Source organism: Eulemur rufifrons, chromosome 8 (genome assembly GCF_041146395.1).
Source record: "Eulemur rufifrons isolate Redbay chromosome 8, OSU_ERuf_1, whole genome shotgun sequence".
NCBI lineage: Eukaryota > Metazoa > Chordata > Mammalia > Primates > Lemuridae > Eulemur > Eulemur rufifrons.
In genome coordinates this window covers 2,410,606-2,433,983 of record NC_090990.1, presented here as the reverse complement: position 1 = coordinate 2,433,983, position 23,378 = coordinate 2,410,606, and the positions used below count along the sequence as shown (strand labels likewise).

The 23,378-nt window shown below is 57.6% G+C and overlaps 1 protein-coding gene across 1 annotated transcript in view; it reads left to right on the top strand.

The window, feature by feature from the left end:
- The window catches only part of NPHP4 (nephrocystin 4), a 110,911-nt gene extending 87,802 nt beyond the window's left edge, over nucleotides 1-23,109 (top strand). The window contains exons 17-29 of the mRNA XM_069477273.1: nucleotides 454-634; nucleotides 6,427-6,564; nucleotides 9,712-9,920; nucleotides 12,699-12,925; nucleotides 13,099-13,285; nucleotides 14,064-14,147; nucleotides 18,655-18,811; nucleotides 19,415-19,500; nucleotides 20,039-20,124; nucleotides 20,987-21,158; nucleotides 21,709-21,888; nucleotides 22,185-22,328; nucleotides 22,815-23,109. Of these exons, the coding sequence (XP_069333374.1) occupies nucleotides 454-634; nucleotides 6,427-6,564; nucleotides 9,712-9,920; nucleotides 12,699-12,925; nucleotides 13,099-13,285; nucleotides 14,064-14,147; nucleotides 18,655-18,811; nucleotides 19,415-19,500; nucleotides 20,039-20,124; nucleotides 20,987-21,158; nucleotides 21,709-21,888; nucleotides 22,185-22,328; nucleotides 22,815-22,955 (1,992 nt within the window). The 3' untranslated portion in view covers nucleotides 22,956-23,109. The remainder of the gene's footprint in view (nucleotides 1-453; nucleotides 635-6,426; nucleotides 6,565-9,711; nucleotides 9,921-12,698; nucleotides 12,926-13,098; nucleotides 13,286-14,063; nucleotides 14,148-18,654; nucleotides 18,812-19,414; nucleotides 19,501-20,038; nucleotides 20,125-20,986; nucleotides 21,159-21,708; nucleotides 21,889-22,184; nucleotides 22,329-22,814) is intronic.
- Nucleotides 23,110-23,378: the final 269 nt, after the last annotated feature.

The window sequence follows — 23,378 nt, the reverse complement described above, 5'->3', positions numbered from 1 at the left end:
TCAGGTCCCCTGGGCCCTCCCAGGGGGAGGACCCGTAGGCCACCCTGCAGCCTTAGTCCCCTGGGGGTTTCCGTGCCTGTGCCCATGGCCCGGCCTGCCTCCCCAGCCCTCTCTGCCCACAGGCTCCTCCCCTGAAGGGTTTCCCCGGAGCACTCGCTGTCACGGCTCGGCTCAGTCTTCGTGGCTCCGTTGCCCTCCGTCCCCACCTCGCCCCTGCGGAGGGGAGGCTCCTCCCGGGCGCTGCCAGGCCTGCTCTTGAGTCCCCGTGCCTGGTGGTGTTTATTCACTGGGTAAATTGGGTTGTACTTCACCTAAGAATTGCAAAAAAGACCCCAACAATGAGGACTCCTGCCTGTAAGAAGCTGCCTTTCTTGGTGGCTCAGGAGCTACTTCCGCCCGCAGGGCTGCCTGGGGACGGTCACTGGCTTCTGAGCGCACGTTTCTCCCCCACAGCACCTCCTCCGCCAGGGGCGGCCGGCCGTGCAGGTGTCACAGGAGCTCGAGGTGGTCATGACTGAATATGAGTGGGACACTATGGCGGTGAGCGGAGACGTGACTGGGTTTGGCAGTGTCAAGCCCATCGGCGTCCGCTCGGTGGTGAAGGGCCGGCTGTACCTGACCTTGGCCAACGTGGGTAAGAGTCCCCCCAGCTGTCCCTGGCTTTGCACCATTCTCCAGCGACCACTCATCTCCCCCACTAGCTTGTCAGCTCCCTCAGGGCGGGGGCCACATCATGGGGGCCATGTCGTGGGTACCACATGCTTCGTAGCAAAGCAGCAGAATCCTTAGTAGCTTGGCTACTGTCCTCGGGCCCCGAGTCTGTCTTGGCTCCAGTTTGGTATTCCCGATTCTGATCCTGATTTGAGGTCATGAGTCTTCTTGGGCTCGCCTGCATTGTGCTTTTTGGTGCTATCAATGGGGCATCTCTGCGACAGTCCTCAAATAAAGTGACCGGCTGCAGGAGGGGTTTTCATTTGGAGCGGCAGCCTATGGAACTGTTTCATCATGGAGAGGAGAAAACAACAATGTTCCCGAACTTCCATACAGCTCAGGAGAGAAGGATGGAGAAACCCGTTTCCTTTCGGTCCAGCACCATGGCCTTGTGTCAGAGGTGTCCCCAGGGCTGCTCATCAGAGAGGCCAAGCAAAGTCCCTGTCTCCATCCCACGTGCCGCACCAGTGGGGCAGGCGTTCGAGCCAGGTGGTGCTGGAGGGTCACCCTCGGACAGCCCGGAGGCTTCCACAGAGGGCTCTGATGGGATGGGGCAGCTGATGGGCTGGTAGGCAGGGACATTGTGGGACCCTGTGGGGCTTGTGACAAACCCATGGACTCTCCCTGGAGGGTACCCTGGAAGGTTGGGGGTTTTTCTGGGCAGAATTAAAAACAACAAAACTAAGCTGCTTGAGATTTCTGGGGCCGTATCTGTCTGGAAGGGACTCAAAAACTCTGTCATTTTATTAGGGAATTTTCCATTCCTCAAAACCCAGCCTGATTCTAAGCCCCAGGGCCCCGTGGGCCACATCCGCCTGTGCTGACAGCACAAGGCTGGCGGCGCGGCGGCAGAGGAGGGAGCAGCGCACAGCTCATTAAGTCTGCTTGGAGGTTTCTGCCTGCTTGTTTACAAATGTACAATCCGAGGCAGCCCGGAAAACAGACAATATGGAAACAGCAGAACTCAATTAGGTTCTGAGAAATAAATGAGCCACATGTGAGGAGCAGACATTATTCAAAGGCTCCTACGACGAAGGGAGTTGCAAGAGGCATTCTGCTTCTGAGACTGCGTCGGTTGTTTTTATATTTAATTCAGCCCACAAATGTGCAGTGACTCCAGGTTTTAAAATCTTATCTTCAGAAGAAAGATTGGCTCCATTATATGTTATCTCGAATTGTCATTTTCATACTTTGCCTGCAAGAGGAAGATAAGCTCGTGGGAGAGCGAGTCTGAGATAGCAGCGGAGAGACTCCAGTGCCAGCGGGACAGGGAGAGGTCGGGACAGAGGACAGATGCCGCCCACATGCTCTGCGTTTCAGTGCAGGAGCCAGGCCTCCTCTGTGCAGTTGGCATTTTCTAGAAAAAACGTGTTATGTCTTTTATTTCTTCATAAAACTGGTTATTCTTTGGAGCGCAGGCAGCTGTCTGCCAGCGGCTGGGGCGAGGGCTGTGGCAGCTTCCGGGTGACAGCCCTGGCCCCGGCCTGCACCCTGCTTCGCCGGGCACACTCACGATGCATGTGTCTCCATCTGAGGCCACGTGAGGAAGCCTGTGCTACAGACGGGGACACAGGTGGCCGCCAACTCGGCCCAGGGCTCCTGTGGCTCTCACGGTGGGGAGAGGACCGTCCTCTTGCTTGTGCCTCTCCTTGGAGGCCAGCCTTCCGCTCCGTAGCAGCCTCCTTCGCGCTGCCATTCAGTGAGCGTGTGTTGCAAAGGGATTGCAAGGACCACATTGTTTTCTTCCGTCGCAGTGGTCAAGGTTGTGCAGTAGGACAGGAGCACAGCGGGGCGCTCGCTTGTCACTTGTGTTCTGCAGCCTTCCCGGAGGGGCCTTCCTGGAGGGGCCTTCCCGAGGGGCCTTCCCAGGAGAGGCAGGCATCAGGGCAGGCAACCCCACAAGTCAAGCGTCCAGGTTCTCAGGGGACGGACGTCAGCAAACCACACACTTCAGAGAGAGCCAGGTGGTGATGGGCTTTGGCAGATGGCCGAGGTGTGACTCAGACACTTGGTGGCTTTGCTCCAGCTGCAGGGCTGCCTCAGGAGCTGTCTGTGTTTGGAGGGAATTTCTGCCCCTGCAGCAAATGTGCTGGGCCCAGCGTGACCCTCTGTCCCACTGCAGGGGAGGAAACCTGCCCCAGGTAACGAGCACAGATCGTGCCCTGCTGAAACGCGGCATCTTGCTACCCAGACCCTTCCTGACTGAGAACGAAGTAAGATGCAAACTCAACTCTTCAGTTTGTTTTCCCACACGTTCTCGGTGCAAATGTAGTAAGAGGAAGTGGAGCGAAGCCCAGCAGTGTCCCTTGTCTGTAAGGTGGCCCTCAGGATCCTGCTGGTCCCACCTGTTGCAACTGTCATCATCATTAGCCCCCGTGAGAGCCCGAGCTCCAAGGACATTGGCTGCTTGTCCCCTCGAGCTGTGTGGACCCGTCCTGACCTTGCAGGTTTCCCTGGTATCTCTGTACTTACCGGCACGGTGCACATTGGCAGGCTTAAACCAGGCCAGCGCGTGCTCCAGTCTGACGTGGGTGGACCAAAGGCCTTCTCGTCTGTGATTCAGGGAACCTCTAGCTATCGGATGAAGGTGGTTGAGAAAGATTCTGGGCCTCCCCCAGCTGTGGGATGGAGTCTCTGCTGCCCTCAGGGAGGGACTGGAGGTGCTTCGTGCCCTCCTGCTGGGCAGCTGGGAGGCCCCTCCTTGGAGCGGGTCTTTGGGACGTGACAGAGAGCTTGCCAAGACTGTCAGCCACGAACTGCCACCCCTGCCACAGATTCCCGTGGGAAGAGATGCAGGCAGCGGGGAGCCTGCACCCATGCCGAGCTCGTGGGCAGGAAATTGGGGCACCTGGGGGCCTGCTGGGCACCATCCCCATTATGCGGAAGGCGGTGGGGCCCCAGGCGTGAGTACCAGCTGCAGTGCCTGGAGTTCTGGCTCCAGCACCGGTGGGCTGGGCCTTGGATCAGGCAGCTGTCCCCTCCCTGCCCCACGCTGTCACTGCCCTGCGCTGCTCATTTATCTGCCATTTCCCCTCACAAATCTGGACCCTCCTTGACGGCACGGACCGTTTCTTCCTTGTGCTGTTTGCCTTGTATCTGGCGCGGCGGTGGAAAGGTTCACTGGTGACTGCGGAACAAGTCCGAGTGCCCCTCTCACCTCGGATTCCGACCTCGCTCTGCAGAGGCTGGAGCCGGCCGCAGGCCGTGAGACGTGAACATCTGCCCACGCAGAGGGGCGCAGATATTGGGTTCTTTCCTTAGGGACAGGGATCTTGGTCCGGTGATGACAAGCCACTGTTGGGGTCACCAGTGGCTGCCCTGGAAACGCGAAGATGCATTTGGGAAGAGACGCAGTGGCCTCAGCCGGAAGGGCTCCACTTCACTTGGACGTGGCAGATGGAAGCCGCTGTGAAGAGTGTGGGAGCAGAGGTGGCGATGCCAGGTGGCGCGGTGGAGGAGTGCCTCTGGGGGCCCTCCGCAGGAGGAAGCAGAGAAAAGACGAGAACAGTCCTCCTCGGTGGAGGGCGTGGACGCTGCAGGTGCCACAGGGAGGTGGGTCGCCTGCAGGCAGAAGCCCAGGGCAGGGCAAGTACGGGAGACAGAAGCTGCATCTTCGTGGGGTGTGGCGGGGTCCTGAGCAGAGGGGGAGTCAGTGCTGCTCTCCTGCGCCTCACAACGCTGACGTCAAGGTCAAGGAGAAAGAACAGTGGGATGAGGTGGTGGCAGCTATTGGGGCATTGGCCAGAATGACTTTCCCCTGGGAAGAGATGACCAGATACATATGTTACTGGCCTTCCTGGTTGCTACCAGGGGTGGGGGGAGGTGGCCCTGCCGTCCCTCCTCAGGGACGTCCACGAGTGCTCTCTGGCCGAATCTGGCCTCAAGGCAGGCTTCCCAGCATGTGGAGCAGGTGGCTGACCCCATGTCTGAGCACCCCATGAGCTTTGAACTTGCCCCTGGGGACTGCTCTGAGCGGCAGAACCCGCGTCTGCCCGTGCAGCGGCCTGGAGAAGACAGCGAGCGCTTCGGCACCTTGGCCGCGGTTGCTTCCTGAGCTTCGGTTTTGAAAAAGCCTGTGAAGAAGACGGCAGCGGGAGCAGGTGACCAGGAACAGCTCTGGGCTGTAGGAGGTGGCAGAAGGCCAGCGCAGCGTGGGCTGAGGCCCCATAGAACACGCTCTAGATGACCAGAGGAACTGACCGATTACGACAGTGTAGGTTGCGTGAGGGAAGGGACTGTCCTCATGGCCGTACGGAGCCGACTGGAGCTTTCCGTCCATCTGCTGGGTAAACTCCCCTGGAATTTCACGGGAGATTGATCTCAGTCTGTCTGTAATTTCTAAATCTCGTCTTTTTCCACCTCCGGATTGGGGCCTTTGCCCTCCGCAGTCTTTGTGGGGGATGATCTTCTGTCGAAGACACGCCTTGGGCGTCACCACCCGCAGTTCAGTATCCGAAATCCAGGCTGTGGTTCCCTCGGGTCCAGAGGGTGTACCCACTTGTGGCAGCTCGGGGACCTGCTGAGCGCCCTCGGAAGGATGGGCGCTTCCTTTCCAGCCTGTGCAGAGCTGTTCTAGGGAGAGACGTGTCTGTTAGGCGGCAGGAGGTGAAAACTCCACCTTTGTCACCAGGAGAGCCTGGGTAGGACAGAGACTGTGGCTCACCTCTGTGGGCACCTGGGCGTACGATGCACCTGGCACTGAGTTGCCCTTGAAAACAGAGCTCCTGGCAGGCAAGAGGGGAAGGAGCCCAGAGCAGCAGGTGGATCTGCCGAGGGCCAGAGGAGGGGCCCAGCCAAGCAGGAGAGGCGCCCTCCCTATCCTGGGCCTGAGGGAAGGTGGGAGCCGGGGGTCCCAGAGAGGTGGGAAGCCCAGGGGAAAAGGTTCCCACTTCTAATAGCTCCCGGGAAGGTTGCCAGGATGCCCCAGGCCTGTGGGTGTTCAACACTTTCTCTTTGGAATTGGGGACGTCAATAGCATGAGCATTTTGCGTGCAACTTGGGTAGTTCATTTTGGAACATGACTTCATTAGCTGTGCTCTGCCTCAGCCCAGGAGTTCAGGCAGAGGCTGTGGGTCCTGACCTTGCCGGAGAGCGTGCCCGTGGGTGAGCACTGGTCCCCTGGGACACTCACTTCTGCAGGCTCACAGGGCACTGCTCCCATGGTCACCTGTGTCCCTGTGGACATGCTAATCCTGAGGCCACAACACTGCTCTCCGAGACATCTGTTACAGAAGCAGCTCCAGAGAAGGTTCTAGTTTGCTGAGGCCCTTTCACCGTGAGTTGTATGTGGAGTCAGATGTTTGCACGCGCGAGTGCACACAGGCCTTTCTATGCACGGTGCAGCCTTCAGAAGGCCCAGTGAGTTGTGAAGAGCCCGCCTTGCGACCCAGAGAAGCAGAGGCAGGAATCTGCGTGTAAGTGAACTGTGAGCGCCACGTGCTCTGCTTCATCTCGAGAAAGCAGAGGCTGTTGCTGAGCTGGCAAGAGGATAAAAAAACCACAAGATGAAAACGTGCAAAGAAAAATAAGCCCCCACCTTTCGTCTCTTAATTGCAAGACAAATTCAAACCTGAGAGCGGCGCTGTGGGACGTTAGCACGTCAGAGGGTGTGGATGGGATTGGAAAACTGCAGCTCCTTATGTGGTGCATTAATCTGTCTCCTCAGACTACTCTGACTTGGTGTTGGTATCTCATGCCGGGGTGTTTCTCCTTTAGGTCACTTGCGTGAACAGAGAGTGAGAAATCCTAGCTCACTGCCACCGTCCAGATCTCGAGTCATCTCGAGTGATGGAGCCGGCCGCTTCCCTGGAGGCAGCCTCCTCACGAGCGGAGGCCCAAGACGTGAGTTGAGCTGTTGGACCCACGTGTGGGTGGGCTGTGAATGGTGGATGGTGTGTGGGGGGCGGGGAGGAGTGAGGTGGAAAGCTGCGTGTGTGCACGTGTGCGTGTTTGTGCACGTGTGCGTGTTTGTGCACGTGCGTGTGTGTTTGTGGTGGAGCCGGTGCCCCTCTGTGTCCAGGGCCAGGCTGTGGCCGCCCCTTGGTCTGGGGAGGCGCACCCAGTTAGAGCAGCTCGGAGACCTGCGAGCTCCCTTGGAAGGACGGACACTCCCTTTCCATCCTCGGTTAGAACCATCTGGAGAGAGACTGTCAGGCAGCTGGAGACGGAAACTCCACCTGTGTCCAGGTGACGTGCTGCTCCTGGGGACCCTCAGGCCCCATCGATCCCCCGCATTCGCCATGCCCAGCGCCCTCCAGCCTGGGCTCTGCAGGCCGGCTGCCCCGTTTCACAGAAACGCTCGTCCTGCAAGTGGCGTTTGTGTCTGATCAGGGGAAGAGCAAATGAGGAAGAGGTCAGGATGAGCATAGCCTGATTATTAAAAAGGAAGTTGAAATTTCTCATGTTGTTAATAGAAGAAACAAACCAGTTATGGAGCTTGGGAAAGAAAGAGCTGGGTTTGGTGAAACTATTTTTCACAACAGGGAAACTCTGAAGTTTTTTCCCATCCCCTGAAAATTGTTTATTTATTTATTTCTTTTTTGAGACAGTCTCACTCTGTTGCCCAGGCTAGAGTGCCATGGCGTCAGCCTAGCTCACAGCAACCTCAAACTCCTGGGCTCAAGCGATCCTCCTGCCTCAGCCTCCCGAGTAGCTGGGACTACAGGCATGTGCCACCATGCCTGGCTAATTTTTTCTATAGATTTTTAGTTGTCCAGCTAATTTCTTTCTATTTTTAGTAGAGATGGGATCTCGCTCTTGCTCAGGCTAGTCTCGAACTCCTGAGCTCAAACGATCCACTCGTCTCGGCCTCCCAGAGTGCTAGGATTACAGGCGTGAGCCACCACGCCCGGCCTATCCCCTTAAAATTTAAGACTTCACAGACCTGAATATAAAATACCTGTCACTTGAATTGCATGTGGGCAGTGCTCTTTCAGTAGTATTTCCGCCAGTCTTGCAGATGATCTTGTGTGAATTCAGAGCTGCCATGAGCCGCCTTGTGTTGATGGCCCTGGCTATTGGCCTTGAACGGTTCTCCAGGGGGATCAGCGCTGTGGCTTGTTAGAGCTGGGAGGGCCTTTGGGTTCCATCTTGTAAGGCCTCCAGGATCCCCCAAGTCCCCTGAAACTCCAGGTACAACTTCGTACATCCTCCTGGGGGGGAGGGGCCTGAGATGCCCGAGGGGGTCTGTGATCCGTGATCCACGAAACAAGCAAGGTGAGTGTCTATTCTGGGCTGGATTCCGCATTGTAATATTGAAGAAACCGAGGCAAAGAGAGGTCAGGGGACTTGGCCAGATGTGGTTAAAGGTGGTGAACTTGCCTTCGAATCGATTCCCTGCTTTGGGGTCAGTGCTGCTTCATCCCCAGCTGGCCCCTGTGACTGTCCGGAGGGCAGGGGCAGAGCCAGCTCCACAGAGTGGGAAGTCCCTGCACTCCGGGAACAGAGGCTGAGGTCATTGGAAACCTTGGCCTCAGGGCCCAGCAGGGCAGGCCCGGGCGCTGGAACCAGTAGGGATTGTTGAGAGGATTGAGCACTCCTGGGTCAGGGTCCTTCAGTTCCTGTTGTGCTCAGAGAACCAGGACAGGAGGTGTCTGCTAGAAAGCTCAGGTCTCGCCCGTCAGGTGACATTCTGGGGTTAGGAAGCAGCACAGAATTTTAATAAAGGGCCTCAGTGCTTCCTTCCTCCCTAGGTGTGGTCCCGCACGGTCACTCTGGAACCAAGAGAGACGTTTGCTGGGGTGATGCAGTGTGAAAACCTGAGCTCACTGTAACCCCCCAGCCTGCCCACGTGGGGCTGTGGCCACGGGCAGCTCAGGCCTGATCCAGGCTGGGCCTCCCCTCACGCCTGTGCCCCAGAGACACGTAAAATGCTCTTTGGGACAGCCATCGAAGGCCAGCTTGTGGCATCTGCAAAGCGATTAAATGGCTTCGAGTTAGGGTGGTGACGAGGAACCTGGAAACAGCACTTGCTTACTTGTGACAGAGGAAGAGGTGGGGGAGGAGGGGACAAACGGCTGTGTCACGGCGAGGAGCTTTACCGTGGCTGCCGACGTCTGCGGGTGGAGGCTGTGGAGGGGTCAGGCTGGCGTGTGTTTCCTGTGGGAAGTTTCTGGCGGTGCCTGAGAGCCAGGAGGGACCCAGGTCCTAAGTTGGGGTGCCCCTCCCCTGGCCTGTCTGTGTGAACGATTGTCCAGGAATCTCTTGGCAGCATGTGACGTGGCCTCGTCAGAGCACAGTTCCACTGAGGCCTTACGCCCCAGCTCTGTATGAGAAGGAAAATGTCCACCCAGTGTGGCTGCCCTTTTGCCTGTTGGTGCCGGGCTCTTTGGCTTCTGTTTGCCAAGCGGCTTTCACTGTGTGTCCAGGGTGAGTAGAGCCACCCTGGAAGGAGATGTGCTGCCCGAGGCCGGGCGGTCCAGGGGTGCTGGGCACGGAGCTGAGAGCAGGAGCTTTGGGCCAGGCCTGCTCCGAGCTCCGCCTGCCCCCGAGAAGCTGGAGGCCTCTGGCCACGGGTGCAACCCCTCAGAACCCCGATTCCTGACCTGAACTCCAGGCTCATGACGGCCCCACGCAGGGCGTGCTTGAGGGTCTAATGTGACGGTGCGTCTGAGGGCTCGGAACGGTGCTCCCGGAGGGGCTGCCTGTGAGCTGAGGCCGGCAGTCCTGGGCGAGGATGTCAGCGGGCCTTTTAATGTCCTGAGAAAGTGAGTTTCTAGAACACTGAGTTTCCCCTAGAAAATCACCTGAAGGTAACTTTGTATCTAAGTACCACAGTGAGAACTCTGATTTTAGAGGCTGGTGGAGGGGGTGCTGTGGCGACCAGGCTGTGAGACCACCACCTGCACCTGCGTCTCAGCGCTGTGCGGGCGGGGCCTGCCGAAAGCACCAGCCAGCTCTGCGCCCCCTCCCTGGACGAGGTGGCTCCGGGAGCCTGTCCCCGTCTGCCTGCGGAAGGGAGAGGCTGCACGTCCACCCTGACTCCTTCTCTGACCCTTCCAGTGGGGAAGAACGTGGTCCAAGCGCAGAAGCTGGCTGACGTGGACAGCGAGCTGGCGGCCGTGCTGCTGACCCACTCCCGGGGGACCACGGGGCCGCAGGGCGCCGGCCGCGAGGCGGACGCCGTCCGCAGGCGCAAGCTGGAGCGGATGCGGTCCGTGCGCCTGCAGGAGGCCGGAGCAGAGCTGGGCGTGCGCGGGACGCGCGTGCTGGTGAGGGTTTGTCCTGGCCGCCGCCTCTCCCCTTCCCCAGCGTTCTCTTCCTGCCGCTAGTTGCGGAATGTAAGAGAATTGGACTTTTTCAGCCACAGGGGAAATTTTCAAGTCAGAATTACCGGGAGAGCTTTTACTAAAAGCTGATGCTTGGGCTTCACTCCGGGAGATTCTGGTTCTAATTGGCTGGGGAGGGCGCCTTCGGAGCCTGGGCTTTTAAGAAAGCTCTGCAGGCGATTCTGAGTCCCCCAGATTTGGGGACGAGAGCTCTGAATGATGTCAGTATCTTGGTTGCCAGTGTAATTATTCTGACTAGAAAAGTTGCCTTTTTTGGCTGAAAATCTAAATAGACCCTTCAGTATTTTGTAGCTAAGAAATGGGAGGGGAGAACTGTTGTACCTCATGGGATCCTAGAAGACAGAACCGCAGGTTCATCTCCTTTGGGGGTGGGAGTGGGGGTTGCGAGTGACACAAAGCCCAACGCACGCTGGCCTGCCGGGTCCCCAGGGCCTGCCCTCTGGTTCTGGCTCAGCCGCTCTACCTGTGGGCAGGTGTTCTGACACGTCGAGCCTGGGACTGACTTGGTCACCGCTCGATTTTCTTCCCACGGCAAGCCGGTCTGTTGGCACGGTAGCTGGACTGTCCCAGGGTAGTGCCAGCTTGGGGCTGTGTCTGGCCCCCAGGGCCTTGGTCTCCCTACCTCCCGCTGCCCTCTGTGTCCTGGCTTCACTCTCAGGCCCCTGCAGTGACACATCCCAACAGCTGCAGGATTGCTCCTGGTGGGAGCAAAGCAGTGGCACTAGTCCCAAGTTCCATGTTTTCATCGGATGCCAGAGCCACAGAGAGAGCTTTACTTTCCAGAATCCCAGCACAGGGCTCACTGGGCCTCATTGCTCTGCCAGGGCAGAGGTCTGTCCCTGAACCAGTGTCTGGGTCCCCCAGTGGGTGTGCTGGGTGCTGGGACATAGGGGCCCAGTGAACCTCGTCACCCTTCCCAGCATGTAAGGTAAGAGTGTGGCTGATGGGGACTTAAGTGTCACCTCTATTTTACTGATGATTCTTTATTGATAAAGCTAAAAATGGAGAATTGGCTGATACAGTAGGCAAGTGCACCTGCTAATACGGAGCCCGGGACCTGCAGACGCACTCACCCCGGCACGGGTAATGCCAGGCTGCCGCGGGCCCTCTCCCCAGGCAGGTCTCTGTTGCCAAACCTACAGCCTGGGCAGGAGCAGTGTGAGCGCTTGGTGCCGTCTTCAGGCGGGTGGATCCCAAAAGAAAGAGGAGAGGGAGGGCAGGGCTGTGCCCGCCTGGGTCACGCTCTGGCATCAAGAGTCACCCTGTCTCCTGTGGGGTGTCGGCTAACGGCGTCCTCTGTGGGATGGAAGGAGGCAGGAGTGGACAGCAAGGTGCCCTCCTCACGGCCCCCAGGTTCATGCTGTCTCTACCCATCGCTTTGACCATCAAATCCACGGTGACCCAGGGCGTGGCCATCACTGTGCCCTGCCCAGGACAGCCAGTCTAATAGGCCAGTTCAGCTCCCATCTCCAAGTGGCCACACCCTGAAAGCCCACCCCTGTGTCATCCTGGGGACCACTTCACTGGTGGGCAGAGTAGATTCTGTCCCCTCAGCTAGGACGTGGGTCAGAGCAGTGCACTATTTGAATCCTGAGGTTGAAAAGCCGCTCTCTGTTCTATTGCGCATCCTAACCCTCGCCCGGCCCTGTTATCTGGCACAGCCTGTCAGAGGTTCCACTGTGTTCAAAAGCCGTGGTGACCACAGTGTCACGGAGGGAGGCCTCCCGTGTCAGCACGGCCACCTCCCGTTTCCAAATCCCAGGGGGAGGTTAGAGGCTCGGCATCAACACCTCTGCAGAGGAAAGGCCGAGGCTTTGGATAGTAGAAAGGAAATATCCAAAGTCATTTAAGCCAGAAATCAAATTCCCTCCTCACCTTTTGAGTTAAAGTCCGACAGCATTCGAGTCAGCCCGTCCCCTCTGATGTCACAGCCTCCTGGGGTTAGACTGAAGTCCTTGGGGCCTGGCTGATGCTGAGGCTGGGGGGTGGCCCTGTCCAGGCCTCAGATATTGCCAGGCAGCTGCGACGGGCCTCCCTTTTAACGTGAGGCACACAAGAAAAGCAATCCAGTCTCCGTGCTGTAGAGCACGTCCTGCTGGCCGAGCCCACTGGGTCCCTGGGGCCCCAGAGAGGGGTGGCCAAGCCTCGCTGAGGCAGCCTGCGGGTTGTCCACACTCTGTGCTGGGGTGTCCGCACCCTGACCCAGCGTGAGGTCATCTGGGGCACTGAGACTCAGCGTGACAGGAACATGTTCCCTCCCATGGACTCTGGTGCCGCGCTGGAGACCTGGCCAGGTGAGCCCTGTCACCCACCTGTCTTAGATTTGAGGGTGTTTTCTCCTCTTTTGTTTGAAACCACTGCTGCCGTTTCCCACCGTGCCTGGCGCCAGTCCCACAGCTGCGAAGAGCCTCGAGGTGCTCGCAGGGCAGACTCCGCCTCCCCGGGCCGCCGCCTGTGGGCCGGGGCAGAGGGAGGCTGGGCTGCTGCGTGGACTCCGCAGGGAAGGGACGGCCAGTGAATCTGTGCAGCGCCAGCTGAGACCCATCCTGACACATGGTCAAGAAGGGGGCGGTTGTGGTCATTTTCCAGAAGAAATTGGTATTCTGCGACGGGGGCGTGCAGTCGGGGGCCAGCAAACCAGGCCCCTCGAGGAGGGTAGCACGCCCAGGGCTTGTCCACCCACTGGTGCCCGTCTTGCAGGCTCAACAGAGTGTCCGTGCACAGCACTTGCGGGACCTGCAGGTCATCGCTGCCTACCGGGAGCGCGCCAAGGCCGAGAGCATCGCCAGCGCGCTGAGCCTGGCCATCACCACGCAGCACACGCTCTACGCCACGCTGGGCACCGCCGAGTTCTTTGAGTTCACACTTAAGAACCCCCACAACACGCAGCACACGGTGACTGTGGAGATTGACAACCCCGAGCTCAGGTGGGTCTCGGCAGCCCCTCCTGTCGCCGCCCTAACCGGGCGCCTCTGAGCTGGCAGGAGTTCTGCCCGCCTGAGAGCGAGCCCTGCCTCCCCAGCTCCCCCGAGGGCCGCTCTGGGTGGGTGGGCTGCGTCCTGCCTCGGGGCCCTGCCTGGAAGAATTCCTCCCTCCCCAGCGTCATCGCGGACACTCAGGAGTGGAAGTACTTCAAGGACGCTGCCGGCCTGCACACGCCGGTGGAGGAGGACATGTTCCACCTGCGCGGCAGCCTGGCCCCGCAGCTCTTCCTGCGCCCCCGGGAGACCACCCACGTCCCCTTCAAGTTCCAGAGCTTCTCTGCAGGGCTGCCGGCCGCGGTGCAGGTGTGGTTGTCGGACACGTGAGGGGAATGCCGTTCAGCTAAATGACAGTGGGAAACCCAGGCCGCCCCCCAGGTTTCTGCCCGTGTCATCCCAGGCCTGCAGCTGCCCGTCACTCAGCGGGAGCCGAGACACCCACACTGTGCCGGGCAGCCAGAGCCTCCTGCCTGGTGACCGTCCGCAAGTCTGGACTGCCGCCTCATAATTCTCTTTAGTGAATTGGTCAAAGACTTTCTCTCACCGTGGCGGAGCTAATGGCTTGAAACCTCCCGGTGTTTCCTGCTCTGCAGTTGCTGTCGCTTGCCCCCCTGGCTGTGGCATTGCTCCCCACATGGGGCGCAGCCTTGGGGGTGGTGTGTGTGGGAGGCGTGGCCGCACCGTGTGGGAGACCGGGAGGGGCGCGGCTGTGTCAGCTCCCGACTGACCTTTGGAGGCAGCTCTGTGGGCTGGTGGTCATCCCTGGAGGTGGGCTTGAGAGATTCCCGGAGGTGCACAGGTTTCCACGCTGGCTCTTGGGACAGGCCGTAAGGACAGTGAGGGGACCTCAGGCAGATCCAGGTTATGATCTGGGATCTGCCACTTCCTACCTGACGACAGCCTCAGCCTCCTCTTTGGTGTAAAGAGGCTGGCTGATGGCAGTCGCTGCCCAGAGGTTGGCGTGAGAGTGAACGAAGTCACCCCGAGCTCTTAGCCCAGGGTGGCAGCTCCTCCCACACGTGCAGGGGCTGGTCACCCAAGAACGCCACCTGCTGACCTGCTCGTGCTAATTGGTTTCTCACAGGCCTCTGCTGATTTGAGCTCCGAGAAGGGCCCAGACGCTGGGTCACCTTGGACGTCCAGCACAATGCCCACCAAGCGGGCCAAGGTAAAGGGGCAGGAGACAGAGTGGTCCTGGGCATTCCAGAGGTTTCCTGTGGTCTTGCAGTGAGAGCCAAGTGTCTCCCTAGTGACTGAGCCAAGTGTGTCATCAGTTTGCTGTCACGTGGGTGGACCTGACCCTTGTGCCCTTCTCTGCCCTCCTAGAGGGGAGGGGTCAAGCCAGGTTTAGGGTAGGAGTAGGATGGGGGCCGGGCCTCAGAGGTGGACTTTCTTCATGTCCTAGCAGGGCAGTGGCAGCCTCCCCAGGTGCCAGCAGCCCCTGAGTGAGTGTCTGGCATGGACACGTCCCTGGCAGCTCGGCTTCTTGCCGCCCTACACTCTCTGGGTGTGAGCCCAGCAGTCCCCGTGGTGTGTGTGTGTGTGTGTGTGTGTGTGTGGTTCTTCCTGGAAATAAGACTGACTCCTTCACCGCCTGCCCTCCTAAGGGGAGGCTGTGTTTGTGAGGCACGTACCCCTCGTTGGGTGGCTGGTAGGACGTTGTTAAGAGGAGCCTGAGACACTCGTTTAAAGGAAGTTCTGAAACCTTTTTAATCGGGGACCCCTGCCGCCCACCCTGAGAACAGAGTTCAGCAAGCCCAGGCTAAGGGGAGGCTCTCAGCCGTGCCCCACTTTCCCGAGGCTCACGGCGGTTGCCGCCGGGGTCCCCTGTGTGCACCAGGCCCCGTCACCAGTGACAACTTGCCTTTATTGTATTTAAGTGTGAAGCCTCGGCTTTGCCTTTATCCAAAGAGCGTGTCTGCTGTCTCCTTAGTGCTCTAGGCTAGATACGGGGCCAGTAGTTCTTTCCTTACACATGTGGGACATCCCGACCGTCATCCTGTGGCCAAAACTGTTGGGAGGAAAATTGTCCTCTGCCAACGTAGGTCCGAATGAGGGGGTCGGAAAGGGAACTGGCAGTAGATGGAGGAGCGGAGAGGCGCGGGCGTGTGCCAAAGGGAGTGACTCGCGGGGCGCCTGGAGGCGGAGGTTTATAAACCAGCACAAGACGGGAGTGAGGGTCAGCGCGTCGGTGGGGAAGCATGGAAGGTTCTGTGGTTTTTAATGCTAATGGGTGGGCAGCCTGTCTCTCCCCACACTGCGTGGGACACTGTCTCATGGGCGTGGTGCCCTCAGCGGGTTGGTGGCAGCTGTGTTTTCAGGTCCTGCTCCAGTCAGATAAGGGAAGTTCAGATAAGATTTCAGATGTTTTCACTTAGAAATAATCTTTATGTCAAAACTATGATCCCTTCACATGAATTTGGAGTTTTAAGGAATGTTATTAGTTTACTCATAAATCAGTGTGTATCTCTGACAGACGAGGACTTTTCTAACCTGACAGCGAGTTGCCACTGCCCCGAGTTAACTCGAGTCCTCGGTATCGCCCAGTGTCCGGGCTGCACCCTTCACGTTGGCTCATTTGGGTCAGGACCTGCCTCCCAGTGCTGTTTCTGGAGCTGTGGAGTGTGGGCCGACCACGGCACCCGTGGCGGCCACGCTGGTCCTTGTCCTCGTGGGCTCGGATGCTGACGGCCTGATGCATCTGTTCCAAGTCCCCCATCAACCGTCCCCCTGGGGCTCGCGAGCTGCACCCATGTTCCGTCTGGGGTGGAAAGTGGTGAAATTCCAGTTCTGTCTCTTCCTGAGATTTTCCTGTGAACAAGAACTTTCCTCATCAGCAGTTTGGTTACCCTGAAATGTACGTAGCAGTGGGAAGTCAGAGTAAACGTTAGATTCATTCCCTCCATTTATCGACTTCCGAAGTGATAGGCTGCACCCCCGCGGCCTCCAGAGACGGCCGGGTCTGTGGCGTCTCTCCATGAGGGTGTCACGTTCGTATTTCTCGCTCCACGACGTGATCCTTTAGATGCGGAAACTGTCCCCTCTCTGGCTGCTACCATCTTTTCCAAGTTAACTCCTGTGCCTTTAAATTTTTTTGTTTTTTTGAAATAATTTCAAACTTAGGGAAAAGTTGTAAGAACAGTGTGAAGAATTCCCGTGCGTTGTTCCCGGATGTCCCGACTGTTGGCGTTCACCGCCTTTGCGTCACCAGTCTGTGTTTATGCACTTCCTCCTGAACAGTTGGGGAGTGTTACCAACGTAGTGCCCTTTTCCTCCAGGAGACTGAGGGCAGGTCTGTCCTGAAAACAAGGACGTGCCCCTGTGTGACCAGAGCAGAACCCCGCGAGTCAGGGGATTGGCTCTGACGGGCTCTGGTCACAGGTCCCACTCACATTTCACGGATGTGCCGGTGCTCAGCCGATCGCACGCCCAGGTCCACACGGCGTGCTCCACGGGCCCCCTGGCGCTGCCCCACGTCCTCGCGTGGCTCTGGCCGTTGTGAAGTGTGCAGGCCAGTTGTCCTGTGGCGTGACCGCAGCGAGCCTGTCTGATCACGCACGACTGGGCCCCGCATTTGGGGCAGGAACTCCACAGACGTTTTGCTGTTATTCTCAGAACATCGTATCGAGGGCGACACGATGTTGATTTGTCCTGTTACCGGTGGTGTTAACTTTTTCATTTAGCTTAGATGGTGTCTGCCACACATTTTCCCTGTGAAACAAATTGTACTTAGTAATTAGAAAGTAAAGAGGAAGCGTTTTGTCGAGAGCTACTCTGAGACCATATGCGTGTCCTGTTCTTCGTCACACTCTTACCCATGGGGTCTCAGCGTCCCCTGATGATGCTGTCTCCATCGGGAGCTGGTGTGGTGGTTGCCCAGCGGGGGTTTTCAAATCCCGTCCTGCCTGCATTTATCGTTGGCATTCTGAGTTAGACAGAGCTTCACCTTCAGCCTGTTCATTTATTTTATTTACTTTTTATATCTTCCTGGACTGTGAATTCCTATTACTCATTTCGTTACTGTCATTGTTCATTTAGCTGCTCATGCTCACACTGTCCCCGACTGACCAGTGGCAGCCCCTTCCAGCCGTGGACACGTCCTTGTTCTTCTCTGAGCCCTTCCTTGTCTGGCACAGACCCTCCAGGCTCAGCCTACGTTCCCTGCTCGTTTCTGGAACATCGGCCATTTGGCTAAGTTTTCTCTGGGTGGAGAATGAGATTTAGAAACCAAGATCCGGGTGCTCAATGTGCTCATTATTGCTGGGTGTCACTGCTGCTAGTACCTCCCAGCAGAAAGGCATGTGCCTGTACACATGCATATATGACGTGTAGGTATCTGGTGTGCATGTGTGTGTGTGTTGGGGCACAGACTTCTGTTTTTGGCTATGTTGAACACCATGAATTCACACCAATTCTGCCAGCACCAGTCTGACATCACAGGTTTATTCCCACTGTCTGTTTTTTTAATGTGTTTCTGATTCCCATGTCTGCTAGTGAGAAACCTGGCTCCTGTTTTCTTCAATATATTCACTTATTTGCCCAATTCCTCTGAATATAACCCATCTGCTGACCACACTGGTCAAGCCCCTTCGGCCCGACGCTGCTGGCCACGCCGGTGGCCACACCAGCCGCATGTGAGCTTGCATGTGTTTCCCGGTGTCCACCCTGCCACGAGCAAGGCCCCTGCCATTAGGATTTCTGCGTGGTGCTTTTGTCCTAGGTCCTTTTTGTCCAGTGTTTTAAATTTACTTAACGAATTCTTCTCTGGGCAGTTATAGCACCAGCTTCATACACAGATTTGGTGCAGTTTATTTTCAATACATAGAGATGCCTGTTTTAAAAATTTAGTTTTAAAATTAACTAAGAACATTTCAACAAGTCCAAAATCAAACTATAAAACACGATATATTCAGAAAGATCTTGCTTCCATTCTTCCCCCTCCACTCTCTTCCTGTGTGTGTGCTTGTGCATGTGTGTGTAAGCGTGTGCACATGTGTGTGCATTTATGCATATACAAGTGTCTCTGGGCACACTTGTGTGCGTGTGTGTGTATAATGAAATAAAGATACCCATTGTATCAGCTGTCCAAATTAGTGCCTCTTTTGGACAAAGAAGTTTTTTTGGTAAATAACTTTTTTTAAAAACAGGAGGACAGTTTGTATATCTAGCGCTTTCAGTTGAGGCACAGCCTCTTTTTACCATCTGGGATCAAAGAGCTTGTGCTAATGTGCTCGACCATGAGCGCAGCGACCCCCAGTACCACCCACAAGGACCCGGTGGAGTTAATGTTGAGATCCTTCTAGAATGACTTCTGCACACACACATCCAGGGTGTAGGAAGGTGGGATTATGGGTGGAGCAGTTTTTGGTGTTGGGACTGCAGAACTTTTCCACTGGCATCAAGGGTGCCTCACTCAGAGAAACGGCAGTAGCACGCCCACATGCGGACCCCGTGCTGGGTGCTGGCCTGGGCCTTGCTCAGTGGCCCCTCGAGCGGGCACCTGCCACTGCAGACTCTGTCCCTGCCTCTCTGACGGTGCCTGAACTTCCCATCTCATCTGAGGGGGAGGGTGGGTCCTGGTGACAGGGGAGGTCCCTGTGCTGCCTGAGGAGGGCCGTGAAGCTGCCCACACACCGCCTGCTGCCTGTGACGCCGGCGTGTCTGCTCCCCTGCAGGTCCTGTTCCGGGCGGGCGGTGGCAAGCCCATCGCTGTGCTCTGCCTCACCGTGGAGCCCCAGCCCCACGTGGTGGACCAGGTCTTCCGCTTCTATCACCCAGAGCTCACCTTCCTGAAGAAGGCCATCCGCCTGCCCCCCTGGCACACGCTCCCAGGCAGGTCCCCTGCCGACCCCGTGGCTGGCATTTTGCAGGTTCCACTGTTTGAAAACAGTGTCTCCCCACGGGTGGCAGATGGCATCGTTACTTCATGGCCTGGTGCCGTTACACCAGGAACATGTGGTGCATTGTAAGTTCTGCCACCTGCCCTTATGATTTGCACGGCAGCCTTCCTGCCTCCTCTGCGGGGACAGGTGCACATTTGGTGGCTGATTCCACTGTTCTAAAAATCACAGCTCCCGACGTCCAGGTCTGTCCCTAGTAGGCGGGGGTGGGGGTGGGGACACTTGCCGCTCAGCGGACATCTCCCCTGTTCCCAGTGGTGCCTTCAGAGCACACTGAGGCCTTCTGTGCTCCAAAGCGCCTCTTGGTGCTTCCGTTTCTATGGTCCCCTGAAAAGGTCGCTAAGAGATGTGCCATGTTGGGGCGGAAGGGCCAGTGTCCCTGCAGGAGTGCACAGCGCACTGGCGCTGTCCTGGGGTAGAGGTGGCCGTGTCCGTGTGCCTAGCAGGCCTGTCCTAGATGGTGTGACATGCAGGGCTGTCTGCAGCACAGGCCCAGGCCGAGGAGAAGACTTTTTTGGCCTTTTCCCTGTTCCAGGTGCTCGGAGAGGAATGGCCGGCGAGGAGCCCCCAGTCCACGTTCGCTGCAGTGACCCGAACGTCATTTGTGAGACCCAGAATGTGGTAGGTTGTGTTGTGGGCCTGGCTCAGGCAGGTCCTTCCCGCGAGTCCCCTGCCCTTCCCCGGTCTCCTGGGGGGCCTCTTCCTTCTAGGTTTTTGACTAAGTGGGTTCTTTCCAAGGTGCTAAAGGCTATTGTGACATCCTTATGAGAACTTTATGAATGTGTTTCTATTTTTTCCACTAGCAGATCAGTTCCTTGATCATCTGAATTTAAATTTAAAAAAGGCATGAAGCAAAGTGAATGGTAATTAAGGCACTTATTAATTACCATTGTGTAAAGGATAACGGCGATAATTGTGTTATGACTAGTTAGGAAACGGGATAGCATCTCCTGCAGAATGTAATTATTGAGATCCATACAAAATCAGGAAGCTAATGATTTTCTCCTTTGCAGTGAACAGAAGAGTGAATTCCCACTCGTACAGAAAATTAATAAATTCATTGGGGTGGGGGCCGGCTCCCTCCTGCTGTGGCCAGGCCAGGCCGGGTCAGGCAGAGCTTCGAAGGGGTGGCCCTCATGTGTCTGCATCCGGTTGGCAGGGCCCCGGGGAGCCTCGGGATGTGTTTCTGAAGGTGGCTAGTGGTCCAAGCCCGGAGAGCAAAGACTTCTTTGTCTTCATCTACTCGTGAGTGTGCAGGCCCCAGGGTCTGGGGACAGGGCAGAGGTGGGGACAGGGCAGGTCTGGGAGCTGCTGGTGGATTGAAAGTGGGTCTGGCCCCTCCCTAAGCTCGTGAGTGGGAGCTCCTCAGCCCTCTGCTTTGGGAGGTGGGATCCTACTGGTTCTTGGCCATCCTGGCTCTGGACAGCGTCCTCTGTGCTCCGGAGCGGCTCACACAGCCCAAGAGATGTGGGATGTATCCTGTGCCCACCAAGGGAAGAAACAGAAGTGCCAGGAGTGGCCCAGCAGCCTGTTGTCATTGTTTCCTTGCTGAATCTTCAAGCTGAACTGAGGGAATCAGGCTGTGTTCCCTCCTGGAGAGATGGGACATGGCCAGCCATTGTCCTTGATGTCTGAGGACTGTGGTGCGATCATCCCCACCTCTCACCCGTTAGGATGAGCTGGTCCCTTTACCGTTTCCTCTGAAGTCGGATCTCCTGGCCCTTTGAGAATCCTTCAGAACCGCTGTGAACCGGGGGATCCCCTGCAGTGCTTCTGAGAACAGGCGGGGGCAGGACCTCACCATCTGGGGACTGAGGCTTGTCCAGGACACATATTTGGCCTGAGCAACCTTGGGCCAGGCGGTGTCCTGGGTGCAGAGACCAGCGATGTCTAAGCCACAGCCCCGCCCCCCAGAGCTTCTGGTTTAGGTGGGAGGCGAGAGCCCAGGGGCGAGAGCAGCCGGGCCCCAGCGCTGTGTCCTCGGCCCCCGCCCTCCAAGGCTGTCCCTGTGCGGCCTCCCCAGCCTCCTGGCAGTGCCTGTCCACCTCTCACGGGTTGGTGCTGCTGTCCTCAAGGACAAGTGCCCATGGCTCCTGTCCTGCTGCAGGGACCGCTGGCTGGTGGCACCCGTGCAGACGTGGCAGGTCCATCTGCATTCCCTGCAGCGTGTGGACGTCTCCTGTGTCACAGGCCAGCTGACTCGCCTGTCCCTTGTCCTTCGGGGGACACAGACGGTGAGGAAAGTGAGAGCTTTCACCTCACACCCCCAGGAGCTGAAGGTACGGCTTTTTTGGGGGCTCTTCTGGGCCTTCCCCTCACCCTACCCGGGAGACGGGACAGCAGGTGTTGGGCACAGCTCAGCGGTTGGTCCTGATGCGTTTACAGCAGGTTCAGTGACCAATGACACTCTTTTACTAAAGGCTTCATTAAACTTGCCTTCTGTTAGAGGTGTCATTGGGGGTGAGTGACATATCAATAAGCCCTAAAGGCCAATTTTTAGAATTACTGAGAGGTAAATAGTAACAGTGACTCTGGAATCTGTGAAGCCACAGTTACACACTGGATGGCGAGGACGGCGAGAATCCTGGCCAGCGTCTACACCGGAGCTGGTTTTGGTTCTCTCCCTGCTGCGGTGGCACACGGGGTGGTGACCGTGTGCGAGGAGGGGCTTGCCCAGTGCAGGCCTGAGACGTGGCCGCAGACGTGGGCTGGCCCTGAGCAGCCCGTGGCCCTGGGCTCTCCCGGCTCCCCGGCCGCAGGTGGGCGGGGATTCCTCGCTTGCGACCCGGGAGAGGCTGTGCCCTGAACCTGCCGCTCTTGCTCTTGAAGACGGACCCCAAAGGCGTCTTTGTGCTGCCACCTCGTGGGATGCAGGACCTGCACGTCAGCGTGAGGCCCCTCAGGGCGGGCAGCCGCTTCGTCCACCTCAACCTGGTCGATGTGGACTGTCACCAGCTGGTGTCCTCGTGGCTCGTGTGCCTGTCCTGCCGCCAGCCACTCATTTCCAAGGTCTGTATGGGTGACAAGCTCGGGCTGAGGGGATGGGGGCTCCCTGCCAAGGCACCACAGGGCCTCAGCCTTGTGCCTCGGGCCACCCAGAGCTGGGGTTCTGTGTCGGGCTGGGTGGGCAGTGGGGGGCTTGCTCCTGTGCTGTCCATGCCCCCAGGCTGGACGCTCCAGAGAGCCTGTCTGTCCTGTCTACGTGGAGTCCCCTGCGTCTGGGGCACACACGGTACATTGAAAAAGGGGCCAGCGGCTGTTCCTCTGAGTCTGGCCACAGCGTCCCCTGTCCCTTCTGTCCACAGGCCTTCGAGATCACGTTGGCGGCAGGCCAAGGGAAGGGCGTCAACAAGCGGATCACCTACACCAACCCCTACCCCTCCCGGAGGACGTACCACCTGCACAGCGACCACCCTGACCTGCTGCAGTTCAAAGAGGACGCCTTCCAGGTGCGGTGGGCGTCCCGGGAGGCGTCAGCCCAGTGGCGCCTGGGGGGCAGGTGACCTGGAGGAGGTGGTTAGCGCTGCCTTTAGCAGTGATTCCGCTGCGTCAGGAGCCGTCTTCAGAAAGTCCTGGGAGAGTGACAAGTGTCAGCCTATACTTGGGTGACCCGATGTTTCTTCATTTGCCAGAGATTTAGCGAAGCTTCTCCCAAGAACGGGAAAGAGCGGTGTGCCCAGGGTCTTCACCATAACACTGGAAAATGTAGCTAAGACAATGAGTGTGCTTTGGGGTCTGAGTAACGTGTCACCCTGGTCCCCGGGCACTGGGGTCTCCGGCAGGCCGCAGGTACACCCTGAGGGCTTACAGTCCTCGGGCAGCTCCTGTGAGCTGCTGATCCTGCTGGAGACGTACGTGACTGTGCGGAGAGGTGGCTGGATGAGAGAGCGGGGACAGCTGGGGGTGGACACTGGGATTTCGACGCTTATTTCCAGGTCGGAGGAGGAGAGACCTACACGATCGGCCTGCGGTTTGCCCCTCGTCAGAGCGTGGGGGAGGTGGAGATTCTCATTTACATCAATGACCACGAAGACAAAAACGAAGAGACATTTTGCGTGAAGGTCATCTACCAGTGAGGGCCGGCCGCTCGTCCTCCCTGCAGCCGCCAGCTCCCACCCACGTGCCTGCACTGCTCTGTGCTCCGTCTTCCCCACGGCCTTTGGCCTCAGGGACCTGCCGGATGACCTGTGAACTTGACTGAGGACAGAGCCCCCGACCACTTTTGTAACACCCGTGTCTGGTGGAGCTACTGACAGCCACCGAGGCCAGTGTGAACGTGACCTCCGCGGTGGCTCTGACGCAGCCTCTGCCCGCGGTGCGCACGAGGCCCGTGCTGTCTCCATCTGTAGCTCTGTTCTGATTTGCTTTTAGCAAAATGTATTTTATGAATCATCCCAGATGATAAAATTGTGTTTTTCTTACTGGATTTTGTATAAACATAATATATTATTTGCTATGCAATGTTTTGTACTACTATTAATATTATATCACATCTGTTT